Below are 18,750 nucleotides of genomic sequence, written 5' to 3'. Positions count from 1 at the left end.
TTATGTTATTATCTTATTAATTTTACATTTTTTCATTTTGTGGGTTGAGAGGGTAGGGTGTGCATATGCTATGTGGAGGTCAGAAGACAGCTTTGTGAGCTCAGTTCTCTCCTTCCATCTTTAGTTAGGTTCTAGGGATCAAACTTAGGTCATCAGGCTTGGTGGAAAATGCCTTTATCTACTGAGCCATTTCTCTAGCCCTCTAATTTTTTTTTATAAGAAAATTTCTATTGTCTTAATAAGAATGCATTTTCTTTTTCCTTGTCTTTTTGGTTTTTTGAGACATGGTCTCACTCTGTAGCTGTGGCTGACCTGTTGGGAACCTCACAAAGGTCGGATTAAAGGCATTCGTCACCATGTCTGGCGACACCCAAGAATGTGTTTTCTTACTATAATAATATAACTTTTTACTATTGGAAGAAGTTTCTAGGATGAGAAAATTGAGTTTATTTCTTCAGGTTCCACACGCAGTTTTCCTTTTTTGTGTGTATGCTGACTTTGCTGAGTGTTTAAACAGGCAGCGTAAAGCAAGCAGATTCACCAAGGCAGAGACCTGAGCAGATCTTATCTCATTCATTGTTCTGTGTTTTAAATCCCTATCTAGATTTGGAGGTTGATATGTGGAAGAATCATTTGCCTTGACTTGAAAGATACTTTCTGCAGCAGTCTACTTATTTATAACTTTAGAATATTTGAAAGACGGTATGGAAGCCGGAAATTTGCAGTAAGTTATTAGATATTTGGCTTTTCTCCTTAGATTTTGGGGGGAAATTAACTTACTTATATTACTTATTTACTTATTTGGTGCTTCCAAAGACCCGCATGCTAGGCAAGCACTCCATGACTGCTACATCTCCAGCCCCTTTGAACATTAATGTTTTTTGGAAATAAAGTCTTGCTGAATTGCTTAGGCTGGCTTCAAGCTTATGATCCGCCTACTCAGCCTCCTGAATACCTGGAAATACAGGTGTGCACTATATACCAGCAAAAAATGGGTTTGATTTGTTAAACTCAGTTTATTATTTATAATTATCTTTTTATTTACATGATTCTACTATGTCTGATTTAGGGCCTGGACATTAACCAAAGGAAAATTCAAAATTTAAACCAATGACATAATAAAATAATAAAATGGTAGTAATGATATACACAGAATTAATTGTGAGCAGGCAATAAAAATTTTAATTAGGCCGGGCATGGTGGTGCCTACCTTTAGTCCCAGCACTCAGGAGGCAGAGGCAGGTGGATCTCTGTGAGTTCGAGGCCAGCCTGGTCTACGTATCAAGTTCCAGGTCAGCTGGGGCTACAGGCAGACCTTGTCTCAAAAGGACAAAAAAAAAAAAAAAAAAAAAATCTTTTTTTAATTAGCACTTTGGCTAAAATTTTAGTCACTTAATTGACTTAATAGTTTATGTGCTACTTGTTAGTCTTGGTATGAATATCATTTCTTCAGCATATCTAGATGTTATGGAAGCTAATACATTTGAACAATATAGTTAGTCCCTAATTTTGGAAAGTTTAACAAAAACAACTAATTAAAAGATATGCATGTGTATGGTATGTACGTGTGTGTGTGTGTGTATGTATGTATGTGTGTTTGTGTGTATCCCTGCGCTGATTTTTAACTAATTAACCATTAATTTATTTGTAGGTAACTCATTTTTCCATTTTTTTCTTTTTTCAGTCCTTCTTGCTGGGTTCCTGGATCTTGTCAGCCTTATTTGACTTTATCCTTGTGGAAGCTGTGCAGTATTCATTTGATATCACTGTGGCCAATAATTTGCCTTCTGGATTGTAAGTAGCTCTTAAGGATTGGCTAATTTAGAATTTGTAAATTTACTTGAAAGCATATTGTTTATAAAAGTCAGTAAAAGATAGTCTAGACTTTGAGATAAAATGAATGGTATATTAAAAAAAAACTTATATGCCTACATATTCCTTATGTTCTTAAGTGATCAACTTCACAGTAATTTCCTTTTTTGGCTCTGAAATTATTGTAGAATTTTCGCTTGTCCTTTTTTGAGACATTGTCTCATTATGTATCCCCAGGCTTGCCTTTAATTCATGATCCTAATTCCTCAGCTTTCTGGGTCCTGGGATTACAAGCCTGTACCACCCTTGCCTAGTTTAGGTTTTTTTATAAATTTGCTGTTCAGTTCCTGAAGATGGAATTTGTTTTGTGGATTTTTATGGTAATATTTTGCCATTGTAATTTTATGAAGTAATTAAAATGCAAATTTAGCTAGATTGGATAACAAAAGAACATTAAGTTTCTGAAGACAGTTTTAAGCTGCTATTTACACACTTCCAACAAAGGTAAAGCCAAGTCAGTACATAGGTAACAACCTTGTGCTTACCCCACAAGACTGAGCTAAGTTACTCAGTGTGTCTTCCATGTGGTGTTGATCTTTAAAAAACCAAAAACTGTTTGTTAATATGTGAAATAACTGGGAGCCAGGAGCAAAGCTATTAGTACATACAAATGACCTTAAAGCATCTCTGAATATGAGGCTGTATTTGGGAAATAAAACAGTGTGAAATAAAAGACTGGGTATTTAAAATTCTGTGCATGCTAACTTTAGCCTTGTTTTAGGTTTAAAATTCGGTTTTGAGAACTTTTAGATGTATTAGGTATCTTGAGTCAAAAGTACCTTGGATCCCTGTTTGAAAAATATAATTAGGGGTTTAATAGATTTCACACTCATGTTGTTGGTATTTTAGAGTGTAGTTGTCCTTCCTGGGATCTACCAAGTTCTAGTTGACATGAATGTCCATAGATGGTGACTGCAGCTATTTTAACAATATTTGGCTCAGAATCACATCTGATTGGAGATACAAAGTTCTGTGTTATAATTACTGTGTAGTTTTTGTTGAGTCCCATGGGCTTTAAGTATATTTAGACTGGGAAACATAGGTTGGTGCTTCTGTGAACATAGTGCAGCCAACAAGAAGGATTCCATCTTAATTCAGGACAGAAGCGGCATTCCTAAGTCACTTATTTTTCCTCAAGTATTTTCCATCTGGGCCAATTCTTTTTGGTTCTCAGCAAAGGCTGCTGAGTTTTGGAGGCATATGTGTATGATGTGTGTTAGTGTTTGAATGGAAATGAGTAATAGTAACACAACTCCTAAGTCTTATTCTTGTATACTGTCCTTTTATCTGATGACACTTCTGTACCTAAGAGTGAAATAACAATAGAACCTTCATATTAATTTATTTTATTATGGAAACCTATTAAGTGGCACATGAAAAGAGTCCTGATTCATTTTGAAGTGCTGGTAATGCTTTACTTACTCTTTTCAAAATTTATTTATTTTTATTTTTTGTATATGATTGTTTTGTTTGCATGTAAGTAAGTGCACCACGTGTATTCGTGGCTGTCTGGGTGCTGGAAACTGAATACAAGTCCTCTACATGAACAGTAAGCATCCTTAACAACTGACCCATCTCTCCAGCCCTTAAAGATTTATTTATTTATTTACTTTTTGTTTGTTTGTTTATTTATTTATTTAATTTTTGAGGCAGGTTTTCCTTGAAGCCCCAGCTGACCTAGAACTCATTATGTAGGCCAGGCTGGACTTGATCTCGCAGAGATCTGTCTGCCTCTGCCTCTACCTCCTGAGTGCTGGGATTAAAGGCATGAACTACCACACCTGGCTTTTTGTTGCTGTTAAGCAATTTAAGAAATTTATTTTTTATTATTTTATGTGCCTAGTGTTTTGACTGCATTTATATAAGTGTACTGCATGCATACACTGCTGGGGGAGGCCAGAAGAGAGTTGTCAGATCCCTTAAAACTGGAGTTATAGACTATTTTGAGCCACGATGTGGGGGCTGGGACCCAAACCTGGGTCCTCTGCAAGAACAGCAAGTGCTTTTAGCCACTGAGCCATCATTTGAGCCCTAACTCGCCCTTTGAGCTCTGTTTATAGCTGGCGACCACATATCAGTTGGAGGTTCTCTGTTCGCCTTAGGTCAGTGAAGAGAAATAAACTTCCTTTTACTAAAATCTTGAGTAACCCCCATATTTTTGGTTTTCTTATTTTCCTTAAAGCTCTTAAATCTGTCCAGTCTTTCAGGCCTCTTTCCCATCAATCATCCAGCTTTCTTAACCTCCTATGTTTATATAGTATTTGTATTCTTATGTCCACTGGGCTTACTCTTGGCTCTTTCTTACCGTTTGGCATCATTAATTGTCCTTTGTGTGTATTATAACAAATGAATTGACTATTTCAATTAACATTTATTACATGCATTTATTACAGTATCTCAGAATTATCATCATGGTTCCTTTATGCTACTGACTAGCTCTTTGAAAATGAACTTGGGTTTATATCATGTACTTCTTATATTCAGTAACCTTGAAGAGATAAGCTTGGTTACCTGAGCCCCAGTTAAGGGATAAGAACCTTGTGTAGATTTGTCTTTACTTTTTGTAGTGCCTTTTTAAAGATTTTTTATGTACAGGAGTGTTTTTTTTGTCTGCATGTATATATATATATATATACTACATGCATGCTTAGTGCCCATGGAAGCTGTATGAGAGCATTAGATCCCCTGGAACTGGAGTTACAAATAATTGTGAGCCATCATGTGTCGCTGGGAACTGAACCCAGGTCCTCTGAAAGAGCTGCAAGTGCTTTTTTTTTTTAATATTTATTATTTTTATTTTATGTGTATGAGTGTATTGCCTGCATGTATGTGAGTGCACCCATGTCCTGCAATGCGGAGGTCAGAAGAGGGCCGGATTCCCCCCTGGAATTGGAGTTAAGGATGGTTCGTGGCTGCCATGTGGTGCTTTTTTTTTTTAATATTTATTATTTTTATTTTATGTGTATGAGTGTATTGCCTGCATGTATGTGAGTGCACCCATGTCCTGCAATGCGGAGGTCAGAAGAGGGCTTCGGATTCCCCTGGAATTGGAGTTAAGGATGGTTCGTGGCTGCCATGTGGGTGCTGGGAATCAAACCCGGGTCCTCTGCAAGAGAAGTCAGTGCTCTCAACTGCTGAGCCATCTCTCCAGCCCCATGAGCTGCAAGTGCTTTTAACCACTAAGCCATTTCTCTAAACCTTTGTATAGAAATTGTACCTGACATATGATGGATTCTTAAGATTTATTTCAGTTCAGAAAATACACCATTGTTTTCAAACAAGTAGGCTACATTATTAAAAGCTAAATATATTAGCTATGTCTAACTAACCCATGCCTGACACATTTGCCCTAATATACCTGTTATATTTTGTTAATATTTGCATGTGAGTATTTGTTATCCAGAATCAAAATCCCCCAGAATAATTGAATTTGAATTTTTATATACGTTAAAGTGTGTTTGATACTGACAAGATGGCTCAGTGGACAGAGGCACTTGTTGCCAAGCCTAAAGGCCTGAGTTCGAGCCTTGGAACCCACATGGGTGGAGAGAAACTGATTCATGAAAGTTTTCTCTGACCTCCACATGTATGCCCACATATGCACATATGCACACACAAAATAAGTAAATAAATGTAATAATTTTTTTTTTTTTTTTTTTTTTTGAGAAAGGGTCTCCCTGTAGCCCCAGATGGCCTCAAACTTGCTATGTCAACCAGGCTGGCCTCCATCTCACAAAGAACCACCTGCCTCCTGAGTTCTGGGAATAAAGTTATAGGCCACCATATCAAGTTTTGGAAGACATTTTTCTTAATTGCTAAATGATGTAGGAATCCCACTGTGAGTGGTGTCAGCCCTGGGCAAGTATGAAAAAGGTAGCTGAGCAAGTCAGGGGAAGCAAGCCAGTAAGCAGCATTTCTCCAGGGTCTCTGCTTCAGTTCCTGCCTCCAGGTTCCTGCCTTGAGTTCCTGTCCGTCCTGACTTCCCTCAGGATTGTGACCTGATACCTGTAAGCTGAAGTAAACCCTCTCCTCCTCAAGTTGGTTTTGGTGAAACCAGGACACAGTGTAAGAAGAACAAACTGTCAGTATTGGAGAAAGTTATTTAACTATTAGTAAGCATCCCATGCCATAGAAATGAATCAGGTTGAGCAGAAATGAGATCTTAATCACCTTTCCAGCATTGGTCTTAAGTGGGGTTGGTAAGCTGTAGGCTATCAGGAATTGTTCAATGATTGAAGTCTGTTTTCACACACAAAAAAATGAACTTAGAGTAGGGGAGGCCTCCTGGGCTGCTTGCTATCATCAATTTTTTCTCTGTTAGCAATGGTGGTAAGTTGAACTTAGTTACTTATGTAAAAATCCTGAAAGTTTGATGTTTAGAACATAAAATTGTAAATTCAGACTTCTAAGCCCAAGTGTAAACTCGATAGATATCCCCATCTATCAAATTATTTTGAACAACAGCTAGATGATTTTTTTTTCCCTGAGTCACTCACATACAGAAATTAGTCCAAGATGGTAAGCCAGTTAATTATTTGCACAAATAAAATTTGACTATGAAACATAATTTGGATGTTTTCCCCAAGTCATTCATAACCACGTTTTATGCAAGTTGTAAAATAAAAATGAATGAGTTTATTAGAAGATTCAGTATTTAATCATGTTGCTACAATAATAAGATCCCACAGAAGTTTAAAAAGTTTATTTTAACCAGAGAATGGACTTGATAATACCTCACAGAATGGCCATTCAGCTGGAGTTGTTGGAAAAATACTTCTAAAGAGATCAAAGAAACGCACTCCCTACGACTCATAGCATCTCACTGTTGATGTTGCTTAGTGACCGTAAACTCCCAGAGCGGAAACTTTTTCTGCGCACACTCCGAAGATAATTGCGGTACAGCATGACGCTAATGACTCGAGCCTGAAATTGTTTGGAAACAATGTAGTAGAGAATGACGTCGAGACATGTGCTAAGGTTCATGAGGAAGGTGGTGAATGCTCCCCAGGGATTGTAGCTGTTTTCTTCCCCATAGAGCATGAGAAAGGCAAAACAGATGTGGAAGGGCATGAAGCAGATGAGCACCTGAACCAGGAGTGTGATGATGATACGGATGGACTTCTCCTTGACCTTGGGCTTCAGCTTAGATGTCTGCCCATGGAGAAGACTATGAATAATGACCATGTAGCATCCAATCATGATGAACAGAGGGATCAAGAAAAAACCTATTAGTCGAGTGAAGTTGAGCACGTTGACAGCTTTTAAGTGAATGATGTCAGAGATCTTCAGGCAGGTGGCAGGGGTGGAGGCCTTATCTGGGTCGTCATAGAGCAGTAGCAGAGGGACAGTGGTTGTCAGGGTCATTATCCAGACCCCCACACATGCCAGCACAGCTTTGCAGGTGTTCTTAAGCTCTTTGGCATATTTTGGCTGAACAATTGCCATGTATCTGTCAGCACTGATGAAAGCAAGAAGCCACAGAGCAATGCTTGGGTAAAACACCACAAGAGCCCCGAGAATGTGGCAGAAGTACTCTCCAAATGGCCATTCACCTTTTGCATAGTAAAACATTCGGAAGGGTAGACTAAGTATAAAGATCAAGTCTAGTAGCGCAACATTCATCATGTAGATGGTTACAGTGGTTCTTTTTTTGGTGCTACAACTGAAAACCCATAATGCAGTGATATTAACAAATAATCCAATCAGGAAGATGCAGCTGTAGAAGACCAAGGCTGCAATTTTGTATTCATCTGGATGTGAGCTATTAGAAAGGACAAATTGATCTTGGATGCTTGGGGTAGTCATCTTACAGTATGTTGACTTGCATGGTATGTAGAAACTGTAAAAATCAGTCAGAAAAGTAGGAGTAAGAACTTTGGTTGGAAATATAGATGCTTAACATTCTCATACTCAGCCCTGCTGTTAGTGGATTTTGAGAGCAATTTATATTGAAGACTCAGCATATCTGTCTCAGTATTTATTAAAGAATATAGTCCCTAGAGATTGTTACTATTGTTACTATTGTTACTACTGACTTTTATTATTTTATTTTTGTAGTACTAGGGGTTGAAACCAGCTCCTAATGTATGCTTTGTACCCTGCTGAACTATGTACCCTACTGAACTGGTTACCCCAGTATGTATTATGTACTGGTCTATTAACATGGCTTAGGGGACCATAATGCTCTGGGAGATTCTTTTTCACCCTTCTTGCTCACTTCCTTTCTTCCTAAAATGATAATCTTTTCTTTATGATTTTTTCCCTATAGTATGAAATTAGAAGATAATAAATATTCCACAATTTGGAGTAATGAGATAAAGGCAATCCGGATTTTTAATCTTATAAAGGTTTTGCAATTTTTATCATCTTCATTTTATTTAAACATTTTATAGTTCAAGTAAGTAATGTTCAGATCATACATTTTTATTTGCTAAATACAATTATAATACACAAAATATACATTAGAACACTAACAAAAAACCTGTGCAAGTGGTTAATTATTGAACAGTTACAATAATTCCCACCTGAGAGAGAGCAGACTCTTGCTTTTTTCACTGCTTTGTCCCTGCTGTCTATTGAGCATGTAATAGGAACTCTAAAACAAAGGCTAAGAGAAGTGTGAGTGAAGGAACTACTGTTTGCTGAGGTGGTCCACAGCAGCTGTTGTCTGCTTTGTTAGTAAGACTTGCACAGTTGTCTGTTCACACCCATCTTTTTTTGAAGTTGCAAACACTTCTTCATAGTATCATATTTTCTTTAGATTAGCATGTTTTGTGTCATGGTATACTGAACTCCTGGAACAATAGACGGACCATTTTCAGTGTACAATTGGGAGCATCTGACTGGGGCTGCCAATTTGCATTTACTGGAGTCCTGGAAGTTGAGTGCTGCTTCAAGGGTACATAGAAAGCAATGCATTGAAGATAATTTACTGCTAGTCTAGTAACTTTCATTCATATGCTCTGCCTAGATTTAGAGCATACATTCTGTCGAATTTTAAAGAGGTACATCTACCAGAAGTATATGTAGAAACTATCAAATTCCTATCAGCAAACAAAGGTCCATTTCAAAATGAAAGACATTTAATTGTGACCGTAAATATCATGGAGCCCTCAATGTGAAATTCCCTCACCCAGGGTAGACGCAACACCTTCAGAGACTTTAAAAATAGACTCGCTACAAAGAGATGGAACCTTGAGACATTTCTTTGAAATATGGAACTGTATGAGAAGTTTCCTTCAAAAGTGTCACTTTGTGGAGTGTCTTATCTCAAATTCAGCCCTGAATCTCTCTTTAATGAAAACTATGGGGAGATAGTAGCCTGTGGTCCATGGCACTGTTGTTGGTTGGTAAGAATTAATTTGAGCAGTTGCTGTGGACAAACACAAGATTATGTTGTTTCCTTCCCTTCTTCTTCCTTCCCTTCAGTTTCCCCTGAACTAGTATCTCAAATGTTTGGCTTAAATGTAATTTTTGAATAAAACCCTATATATTTAAAACATACTTAAATTTCCAAATAAAATCAGGTATGGTAGCAGGTAGATCTCTGTGAGTTTAAGGCCACCCTGGTCTACATAAGTGAGTTCCAGTCAGGTCTACAAGTGAGCCCACCTTTAAAAAAAAAAAAATCCAAATAGTAATGTAACTAGAATATTAATTTCTATCAAAATAAGGAAAGTACTGCACAGAAATGTTAAATCTCCAGTGTCAAGCAAAAGAGACTTAAGAGGTTTAAAATCTCACTTGTAATACTCAATGAATTTTTAAATAGTAGCATTGTATAGTAAATTAAATTTTGTCATTTTTTTCCTCCATCCATCCTCATTCCCTGTCTGTGGAAATGCCTATTTCTAAATCATCTTGAGGCTCCTATCTATCTACACCTCCCCCTTGGGCCTGGCTACTTTTCTATAGTCCATTAACCATCAGTACTTACTTCTATGCATTCACTTCAGTTTGAAAAACAAAATCACAAGTGATGGCATGTGTCTTCGTACTATTAGTTTATTACCATGTAGGTTGTGCTCTGCAAACAGTGTTTTGGGTAAATACTGAAAACTGATTAGTTTAACATTTGAAAACTTTAAGTACCATGGTTATCTATAGTTTTTTCTTAAAAACATATAATTTCAAGATCAATGTAATTGAAACCATATCATAAAAATGCCTAAATATATTTATGAATTATCATATCAACATTCCCCTTAATTCAAAAAATCTATACTTGGGCCAGGCATGGTGGCACACACCTTTAATCCCAATACTCAGGAGGCAGAGACAGGTGGGTCTCTGAGTTCAAGGCCAGCCTGGTCTACATGTAGTTCCAGGCCAGCTGGAGCTACAGAGACCCTGTCTCAAAAAGACCAAAAAAAATTTATGCTTGGACTGGAGAGATGGCCCAGCAGTTAAGAGCACTAGCTGCTCTTGCAGAGGACCTGGGTTCAGTTCCCAGCACCCATGTGATAGTTAACAACTATCTATAATGCCAGTTCAGGGAATCCAACGTCCTCTTCTTATGTCCGCAGGCATTGCACCATACAGGTGCACTTATATACATGCAGACAAAACACTCATACATATAAAATAAATAAAATATATATTTTTTAAATCTATACTTACTACTAACATAAAATATTGAAAATAAGTGCAAATAACCAGATGTTTAAAGGTCTTCATCAAATAAAGCAATGATTTTGAGATTAGTAAACAAAGCATTAATTTTGATAACACTGTTAACAATTTACCATGAAGTTAGTTTAGGGCTGCTTACCTTCTGTTCGTCAAAGGGCTGTCTTAGAGGTGAACATTTTCCAATATGCCCAGTTCTGTAAAAGAGGTATCTCTGAGTTGCTTGCGTTAGAATAGCCCTGTAAGGAGCTGGGTGTTTTTGAGAAATTCTGTATTTCTTATCTGTTTCGTTGAAAGGTTGAGATGTAGTGCTTGATATCTGAGTTGGTCTAATGTAAGTACTGCTCTGCCTCTCTTTCAGGAAGCACTCTGAAATAAAACTTCAGTGTGTGACTGTACCCTGGATGTGGTTTTTCTTTTTCACAAGTAATTTGTTTATCAAGTCGGGCTTAGCTTAAGTTCCTCTCAGAATGATAGCATATATTTAAGAGAGTCATATGAAAAGAGAATTTCTTGAATTAACTGCTTTGATGTTTGAAGCCTGTGCCATTTATCGAAAAGAGGTTTGACCTTGGGCAAAGCAATGTTTAAAAACTACTCTCTAAGCTGTGTGACTTTGTCTATTTTTTATCTGATTTAGTCTGTATAATTAAAATCCGTAAAAATCATGTAATAGGATTGTGAGAACTCTAATCCAGAAAAATCCTGCCTGTGCAACAAAGTACCCTTAGGTCAGCACTCTAAATAGTCTCTTCCACCAGGTTCTACTTTTTACTGTGTGAGCATTTCCATTTGACTGAAGTTGGGATCCTCTTTTATTTGCTTCTGCTCCACCCTGCTCATTTCCCCGCTGGATTTGCGTCCTCCCGTAAGTCCTCAGTACTTCCATGTCCATTTCTATCATTTGGAAATCTAGCAGTAATGTCTTTTCATAAGCATCCCTGCATCTTAGCAGGAAGGACTCTGGTCTCAGAGGGAAGAATTTGCATACTAGGAGTGTTTTAAGCTGAGAAGGGAAATGAAATCCACAGAGAGGGAAGTGAGCAACCTAGATCATTGCTCTGGTTAATATGCATTTTAACTTTCTCTTTTCTCTTAAAAAAAATCATCCTTTTGTCCAAATTTAATTATCTTCACATTCAGTTACACATAATTTGTCAAATTTTAAAAAGGTACCTGAACCTAAGTACATTTATGTTTTTAAAGTTAAGTGGTTTAAGACAGTTGTTGCCACTGCTGCTGATCCTCCTCACTTTTTTTTTTTTTTTAAAGACAGAGTGTCACTATGTAGTCCTGGCTAGCCTAGAACTTAGTACACCAACGAGACTGGGCGTGAACTTGTGTTCATCTTTCTGCCTCTGCCTCCCAAGTAGATACAGGACTGTAGATACAAGTTCTACCATGCACTGCTTGAATTTAAGCCAATTTGAGAGCCCTTGCTCTTTTTTCTCAGCCTGTGCTTTACAAAAGGAACTGAAGTCCTTACCCATGGTGATAAACTACCGGGAACTGTGGTAACCTTACAGAATAAAATGCTTTAGAAATTTTAGAGACGACAGTGACTACTTACACAGATGAGAAAACGGAGGGCTAGATAACTCAGTGACTGTCAGGCCTGACTTCTTTAGCTACCATAATAATGTCTTATGAGGTGACTCCCTTGAGTCAGAAGATACGACTTTTGTATTGCTCAGTTATATTCATCAGTTTTTCCTATGCAGAGTTACGCCACACATAAGTGTGATATTTCAGCTGGATAGAAAGAAACCTCGTCTGCAGACCCATTCTGTCCTCTGTCTTGAATATAGTCTGTGACAAGTTTTCTAAGAGGAATGTTTGTTAGTTTCCTGTGCTATTAAAATTGACAGATGTAGTGATGGCTTGTGTAAGGAGTGTCTTCTTGTCTTAGTTCTGAATTTCCAGTTTTAGTGAAAGGCACCCACCCAGGGCAAATAAAGGCTTGGCAATGGTTGGGATCTGCCCATTTTCCATCTTACTCTCCATTCATCCACATGGGACATTCTTTCATGTTTTCTTTTGCCTTTTTACATGATGGTGAACCCACTGGTGGCACTCCCACCTCGGCCAGCTGCCATTTATCCCTGTAGTTGCCATTCCTAGGAAGTTTTCTCTGCCCTCCAAGGCTGGGCTGGCCAGAAAGGTTCCTCACTCTAGCCCCGTGTCCCTGTGTCAGCATGCTTATGTTGCTGTTGCACATTTACTTTGAGGCTTCGCTACTACTTTACACTTATTGAGAGTTGGCACAAGTTGTGTCTAAGGAGCATTTAATGTTGGTTAAATGTTTCATGAATAAGGAGGTGAACTAATGGAGAGGGTGGAGAGTAATGGAAAGGGTGGGGAGTAATGGAGAGGGTGGAGTTTCTGAGCCCCAAGTCAGCAGCAGGGACACTGTGACCAGCTTATGAGATGTAGAGGCATAGGCGAAGGGTCTGTATGTTGGGATGGAATGGCCTCTGCTCACAGGAGTTTGCAGCACTGAACACTCTTGGCTGTGCTCCTGGCTCTTCATCATGATTATATGTTGGGAAGGAATTACAGTGCAAAAGAAATTGTCTCAAAACTATGTGACAGCAAGCAGTGGATCAAGGATCAAGTTTTATAATGTTTTCTTTGCTTCTTTACTACTGGAATCTGGGAACTTTTATTCACGTAGAGAAACTTCAGTACCATTCATGCAGCTTTAATTCCCTCATTACTGTATTTTGGGACATGAGAAGAACTTTATCTCTTGCCAAAGAAAGGTTTTTAAATATTTCCAGAGACTGTAACATTCTCATCAATTTATGAAATAACATTTTAGCCTCAGTTTTGAATTTTGGTTTGAATGTAAAAAGTGAATTTTGATTTTAGTATGATAACCCAGTTTTTGAGAGAATATGATTCAGTTAAGCTAATTTTGTGATTAGAAATGTTGTTAATAGATTAGTGCAGCAAATCTACATTGTAAAACATGCTTCTGTATTAGAGATTTGTTTGTGTCACAGTCATATTTTTTGGTCTTAACACAGTTTTCTTAACCATGGTGAGTGTGAGAACAGTTTATCCTCATTGCTTCCCACTAGTGGCTGTGGCTAGGAGACCACAGTAGTGTTGCTCACCTGTCCCAGTATGGGGACAGTCAGCAGCAAGTCCTTGGTGGTTTGTGGATAGCCAGTCCCCAAGGAGAATAATGAGAGTAGGAAAAATCTTATCATGTGGCCCTAGCACTCTCTTGACATTTTGGAACCTTTGTCCCCTGCCATCTCTTTCTCAGACTTGTGTTTGTTTTGAAGAGGGTGTGTTGAATAGTAGGAATTTTTGAATAAAGATTGAGAGACTACCTAAATGTATTTTGTTTTAATCCCCAAATCTGCAGACATAATCTTACAACCACTTCAGTATGAACAGAAACCACATCTGTTTTTTTCCTAAATTATATTGTAAATTTAGCATTCTCCAATTCCTTTTGTTTTGCCTAAAATTTTTATTAACATGATCAAACTATCACTTACCTCATAGGAAACAACTTGAACCCAGATATAATGATAGATAAGTCTAGTTAAAATAGCTCTAAATAAGCAGTAAAAGCGTTAAAGATTCTGTCCACTAAGATGATCCTTGGAGATGACTCTGACACTGTAGTTTATCAGTCCTGTAAGCTAACTGAAGTCTGAGAGGACCCCAGACGAAGATCCATTCAAAGTCCCACGCAGCTGAATGAGAACTCCAGAGTTACTGTGATGTGCTTGACCTTCTACTGCAAACTCTGATCTCACAGTTAAAGAGATGCTCACAGAAATGAGTATATGGGGAAATGACTTAAATACAGGAAGTTGAAGTTCAGAAGAAAACTTGTCATGCTGCAGTTGACATTCTCAGTGTCTTCCAGAGGCCTGTGTGTCAAAAGCTTAGCCCTCAGCCTGGTTCTTTTGGAAGGTGGCTCTTTAAGTGGGAGGTTTTGGGTCATGGAGTGAATCATAAGAAGTAGCCATGTCTCCCTGCCAGGATTTGAGGCCCCCACCCCCACCCCACACCCCCCAGGTTCAGAGCAGTCAGTCCTAGACTGAAACCTCTAAAACTGAGCCAAAATGTTTATCTCAGATTTGTGATGGTAATTTAAAGCTGAATAACACTGAATGACAAACAAGAGCTTTGTTAATCAGGCTATTTAAATGCAAGCCTATTTTCTAGTATACAGGTATCTGCATATTGGAAGTAAACTTATCCCTTATCCGAGAGGTGTTTGGTTACTTGCTTTGATTCTCTGTGCCATTATTCATGTGTGTTAGCAAAGGCAGTGTTAGCATTCAGGCAGGGCTCTCTGTGCTTTACACACATTATCTAATTCAGTTCCTTGCTGTCCCCAGTATATGGAAGACCCAGAGTACACTGTATAGATGATATAACCCAAGAATGTTTGTTCTAGTTTTCAGAATGTGCTGTATTCTATAATACTCACTTTGGTATTATACTTTGCTGTAGCCTTGTTACGATTGGTCCTCAGACATAGTAATTTGGCCTATAACTGTCAGTCTCCCAAGGGAATTGTCATCTCACTAATGTGTTGATATTCTCTGAAGAAGTCTTTGTAGCTGGCTTCTATCAATCTGCATTTGTATTTTGTCTAGGAAACACTCTGCCATCCAGTGGGCAAGACTTGAGCAAGCATCCACAAATATGTCCAAGTCATCAGTAAACATCTATGCTCAACTTCAATAGTGATCATGAAAATTAAAGCTGCCAAATGCTGTTACTCACCCACTAAATGCTTATAATGAAAAAGACTTAAAATGTGGAGTGTCGGTCAGGGTATCAAGCAGTCAGAAACTTCCATGTTGCTGGCAGGAGTTTAAACGTAGACAGTACCAAAATGAAGATGTACAGGTGGTATGGCTCTGTTACCTGCTTGATACCTAACCAGCAAGAATGTGGTTTATGTACACCAGGAGGCAGATGAGAATGTACACAGCAACATTTAAATAGCTCCAAATTAGGAACAACCCAAATGTTTGATAACTATACAGTGGACAAGTCAGTTGTGTACACAACGGTAAATTGCTGTTCACAAAGTGAGTGATGTCCAAGGCAGCCAGTGATAGGAATGAATCTCATAAACATAATGTTGTTATGTAAAAGAAGCCAGATAGAAAGGAATTCTTAGTTCTAGTGAGTGCATATATATGCCTTCTATGAAGCAAACCACACTTAAGTGGTCATTCCTTTGGTGTGTGTAGAAGCAGTAAAGGTAAGGGAGTACCAGATGTCTTTGTGGCAGAACCTAGACTTGTTTTTTAACCGCACCATAGGCCCAAAGGGATGCAGAGAGCGGATACTAGAACATGGTTGTGAGAGTCCTGTGAGTCCTGTGTGCAAGGCTTCCTTCCTTATCAGAAAGAGCGTGGGGAATAGATGTGTCCACTCCATCTCAGACAACTTCTACCTAACTTGTCTCTGTGCTCCCCTTACTAGGACTCAGCTGGGCACTGGGGACCCCTAGCCTGTGTTTAAGCATCTATCCATCAGCCTCAAGGACAGAGAAAGGGAGATGGAGAAAGAAGAAAATGGAATTTTCAGTCTGCCAAAGTTTTCTGTGTGTGTGATACATTTCCTATGCAAAAAGACCTTTTAAGGAAAGTTTGGGCTTTGGAGTTGGTAAAAACTGTGTATGATGGCATCTCTGACACTTGAGGGTATTTACATGAGCAAGATTTTCAACATCTGGGATCTTGGTCTGTGAATTGCCTTGTACCTCATAGTTTGTGTCAAGTATGTACTGTGCACACAAAGTGCTAGTTCTTTTTGTTTCTGCCCCATCTGAAATGTCACTACAACATATTTAAATTTCCCTGAACCAACATGGGACTGGATAGCTGTGCTGGAGCCTTGTCTGCGCCATGAATTTATTATCTGAGCTGTGTTGTTAGCCCTCAGCACTTTGCAGTCAACAGAGTCCTCTTCTTAATTTGTTTGCAGTCAGTGAGTATTTCACTTTGGTCTCCTGAATTTCTGGAGGACTGTAATGAAAGCTGACAGGATGGGCTTGGAATAGGGAGGGTTGTCTGCATGGAAACCTTAATGTGCCCAGGACTCATGAATGAAACTTCATCTCAGGGAGGACTGGGGCCCCCTCGGAACTCAGAGTCGGCTTCTTGAAGACATTATAATTAGCTTATTGAGCAGACAACTGTATGTGTTTTTTTTTTTTTCCTTGATAATAAGCAGCATTGATCTGGTTACCCAGAACTGTTGCCCTCAAGTCTTCCTCTCATGCTTATAAAATATGTTGAACACTAATGACAAATCAGTGGAACTTTCACAGCAATGTTGTCTTCTTATTGCTAGCACTTTTCATACGGATAGTCTTTTATAAGTTTAAGATTTTCATATGGCCCCTTGTCACCAGCAAGGCATATATATAGTCTCAATAGAATCTCAGACAAAGGGGTGGGGGAGGGTTGGGAACATAGCTCAGTTGGTAAACTGCTTAAATAGGAGGACCTGAGTTTGATTCCCAAAACCACACTTGAAGAAGAAAAAAAGGCAGCATGATGGTGCATATTTGTAAGCCCAGTATTGAGGAGATGGCAACAGGTGGATCCCTGGGGCTTTCTGGCCAGGTAACCTAGCCTATTTGGTAAGTTCCAGGGCAGTGAGATATCCTGTCCCCCCCCCCCCAAAAGTGGAAAGAGCCTGAGAAATGACACCCGAGGATATTCTTTGACCTCCGCACACATGCGTGCACACATACACATGTAATACATATGTGCTGTCTACACATGTACAAAGGGAAGGCAGTGGCTGGGTAATACTAACCTTGTAGACACAGAGCAGCCTTATACAGTGTTTCTTTGTATGGTCAGGTGCTGCCCTTGCCTGTGGTACATGATTTATTTTTGTAGCGCTCATGTCACGTTTTATTTAGCATCAGTCATCTCAGATTTTAGAATTAGTAGCTTGATGTATCTGTGACATATGCCTTGTGCAGTTGTGTATTTACCATGATGATTCTTCCATCTCTTGTATTCTTGTTTTCTTTTCATGTGTCCTGTTGACAGGGGTCTTCAGGTACTTCACTGTGCCCAGAATGCTTCTTCCCATAAGAGGCCCCCCATAAACAGGCTTAGTGATCCAGCTAGGGGATAGGTTTCCTCAGTTATGCTATGTCTCAAAAATGGATGGCTCATGCTTTTAGGAAGGTGTGGCCTTAAAGACGTCAGATGAACATATGTGACAAAGAAGAAATAGATGCATTAGCTTGCCTTAAGGTGAAATTGTTTGGACGAGATAAAAAGTCATTTGTGACTTGTTGAATGTAGGAGTTCTTACACAGATAGACACAAAATAATTTTAGATTCCTTATGTATGCTACCTACTTTTTCAAAATGACCATTTCAAGGCTGCTTTGATAGAAATACTGTGCTTTTACTGCCACCTATAGGTACTTAGTGATACTTTTTACCTGGTTTGAAATCTTGAAATAAAAAAATTAAAAATCTATTAAGTGGTAGATTATGAAAATACTTTAGTGCTATGAATATTTCTTCTTTTCCTTAAATTTTTATTTTATGTTTATGAGTGTTTGCCTGTATGTGTGTAAGCGCTCCTGAGGAGGTCAGAGCAGGTGTCAGATCCCCCGGAACTGGAGTTATGGATGGTTGTTAGCCACTATGTGGGTTCTGGGTTTCGAATCTGGGTCCTCTGCAAGAGCAACCAGTGCTCTTAACCACTGAGCTCTCTCTCAGTCCCGAATATTTGTATATTATGTAGTAATACATAATAACATGTTCTTAGTCCTTTAAAGCATTTTGACTTAATAGACTATTTCTGCTGTCATTGGAAGATTCCTGTCTACTTTAGAAACAGTTTTCCCCTGTAACTGTATTCTTAGGCTAGGGCTTTGAGGATTCCATTTTTTTTTTCTTTTTTTTTCTTTTTAACAGTTTTCCCCTGTAACTGTATTCTTAGGCTAGGGCTTTGAGGATTCCATTTTTTTTTTCTTTTTTTTTCATTTTAACAATTAAAGTTACAGTTTTAACAATATGCAAAATATCACAGTAATTCAGATTTTTTGGCATAATGATTACAGATTTGATAAATACATTTTATATATCATAATAGTGATGAAGATTATACAAAAGCTATTAAAACAATTATAAGAATAAATTCAATTGTCACTTAAGTATCTAAAGCTATTTTCCTTTGCATTCTTCCAGAATGATTTGTTCTTATTCTTTACCTTAATTTGAGGGA

At 38.3% G+C, this 18,750-nt stretch overlaps 2 protein-coding genes across 5 annotated transcripts in view; one reads left to right on the top strand and one right to left on the bottom strand.

Moving 5' to 3' along the window:
- Positions 1 to 18,750, top strand: part of Ubac2 (UBA domain containing 2) — a 167,732-nt gene that overhangs the window by 29,481 nt on the left and 119,501 nt on the right. For 3 of the 4 annotated variants that reach the window (XM_017795716.2, XM_029558880.1, XM_008823563.3), the window contains 2 exons: positions 605 to 724; positions 1,685 to 1,794. Coding sequence is in view for 3 of the 4 variants with exons in the window: in XM_029558880.1 (XP_029414740.1) it covers positions 605 to 724; positions 1,685 to 1,794 (230 nt within the window). In the remaining variant the exon portion in view is untranslated. The remainder of the gene's footprint in view (positions 1 to 604; positions 725 to 1,684; positions 1,795 to 18,750) is intronic. The other variant, XM_029558881.1, reaches the window with a different exon arrangement.
- Gpr18 (G protein-coupled receptor 18) lies at positions 6,682 to 7,677 on the bottom strand. The gene has a single exon (XM_008823560.1). It carries the CDS (start codon positions 7,675 to 7,677, stop codon positions 6,682 to 6,684), a length of 996 nt encoding a protein of 331 aa, XP_008821782.1.

The sequence above is a fragment of the Nannospalax galili genome, unplaced genomic scaffold (genome assembly GCF_000622305.1).
Source record: "Nannospalax galili isolate Female #2095 unplaced genomic scaffold, S.galili_v1.0 scaffold528, whole genome shotgun sequence".
Classification (NCBI taxonomy): Eukaryota; Metazoa; Chordata; class Mammalia; order Rodentia; family Spalacidae; genus Nannospalax; species Nannospalax galili.
Note: the sequence above shows the minus strand (reverse complement) of the source record. Positions and strands in the feature narration are given on the sequence as shown.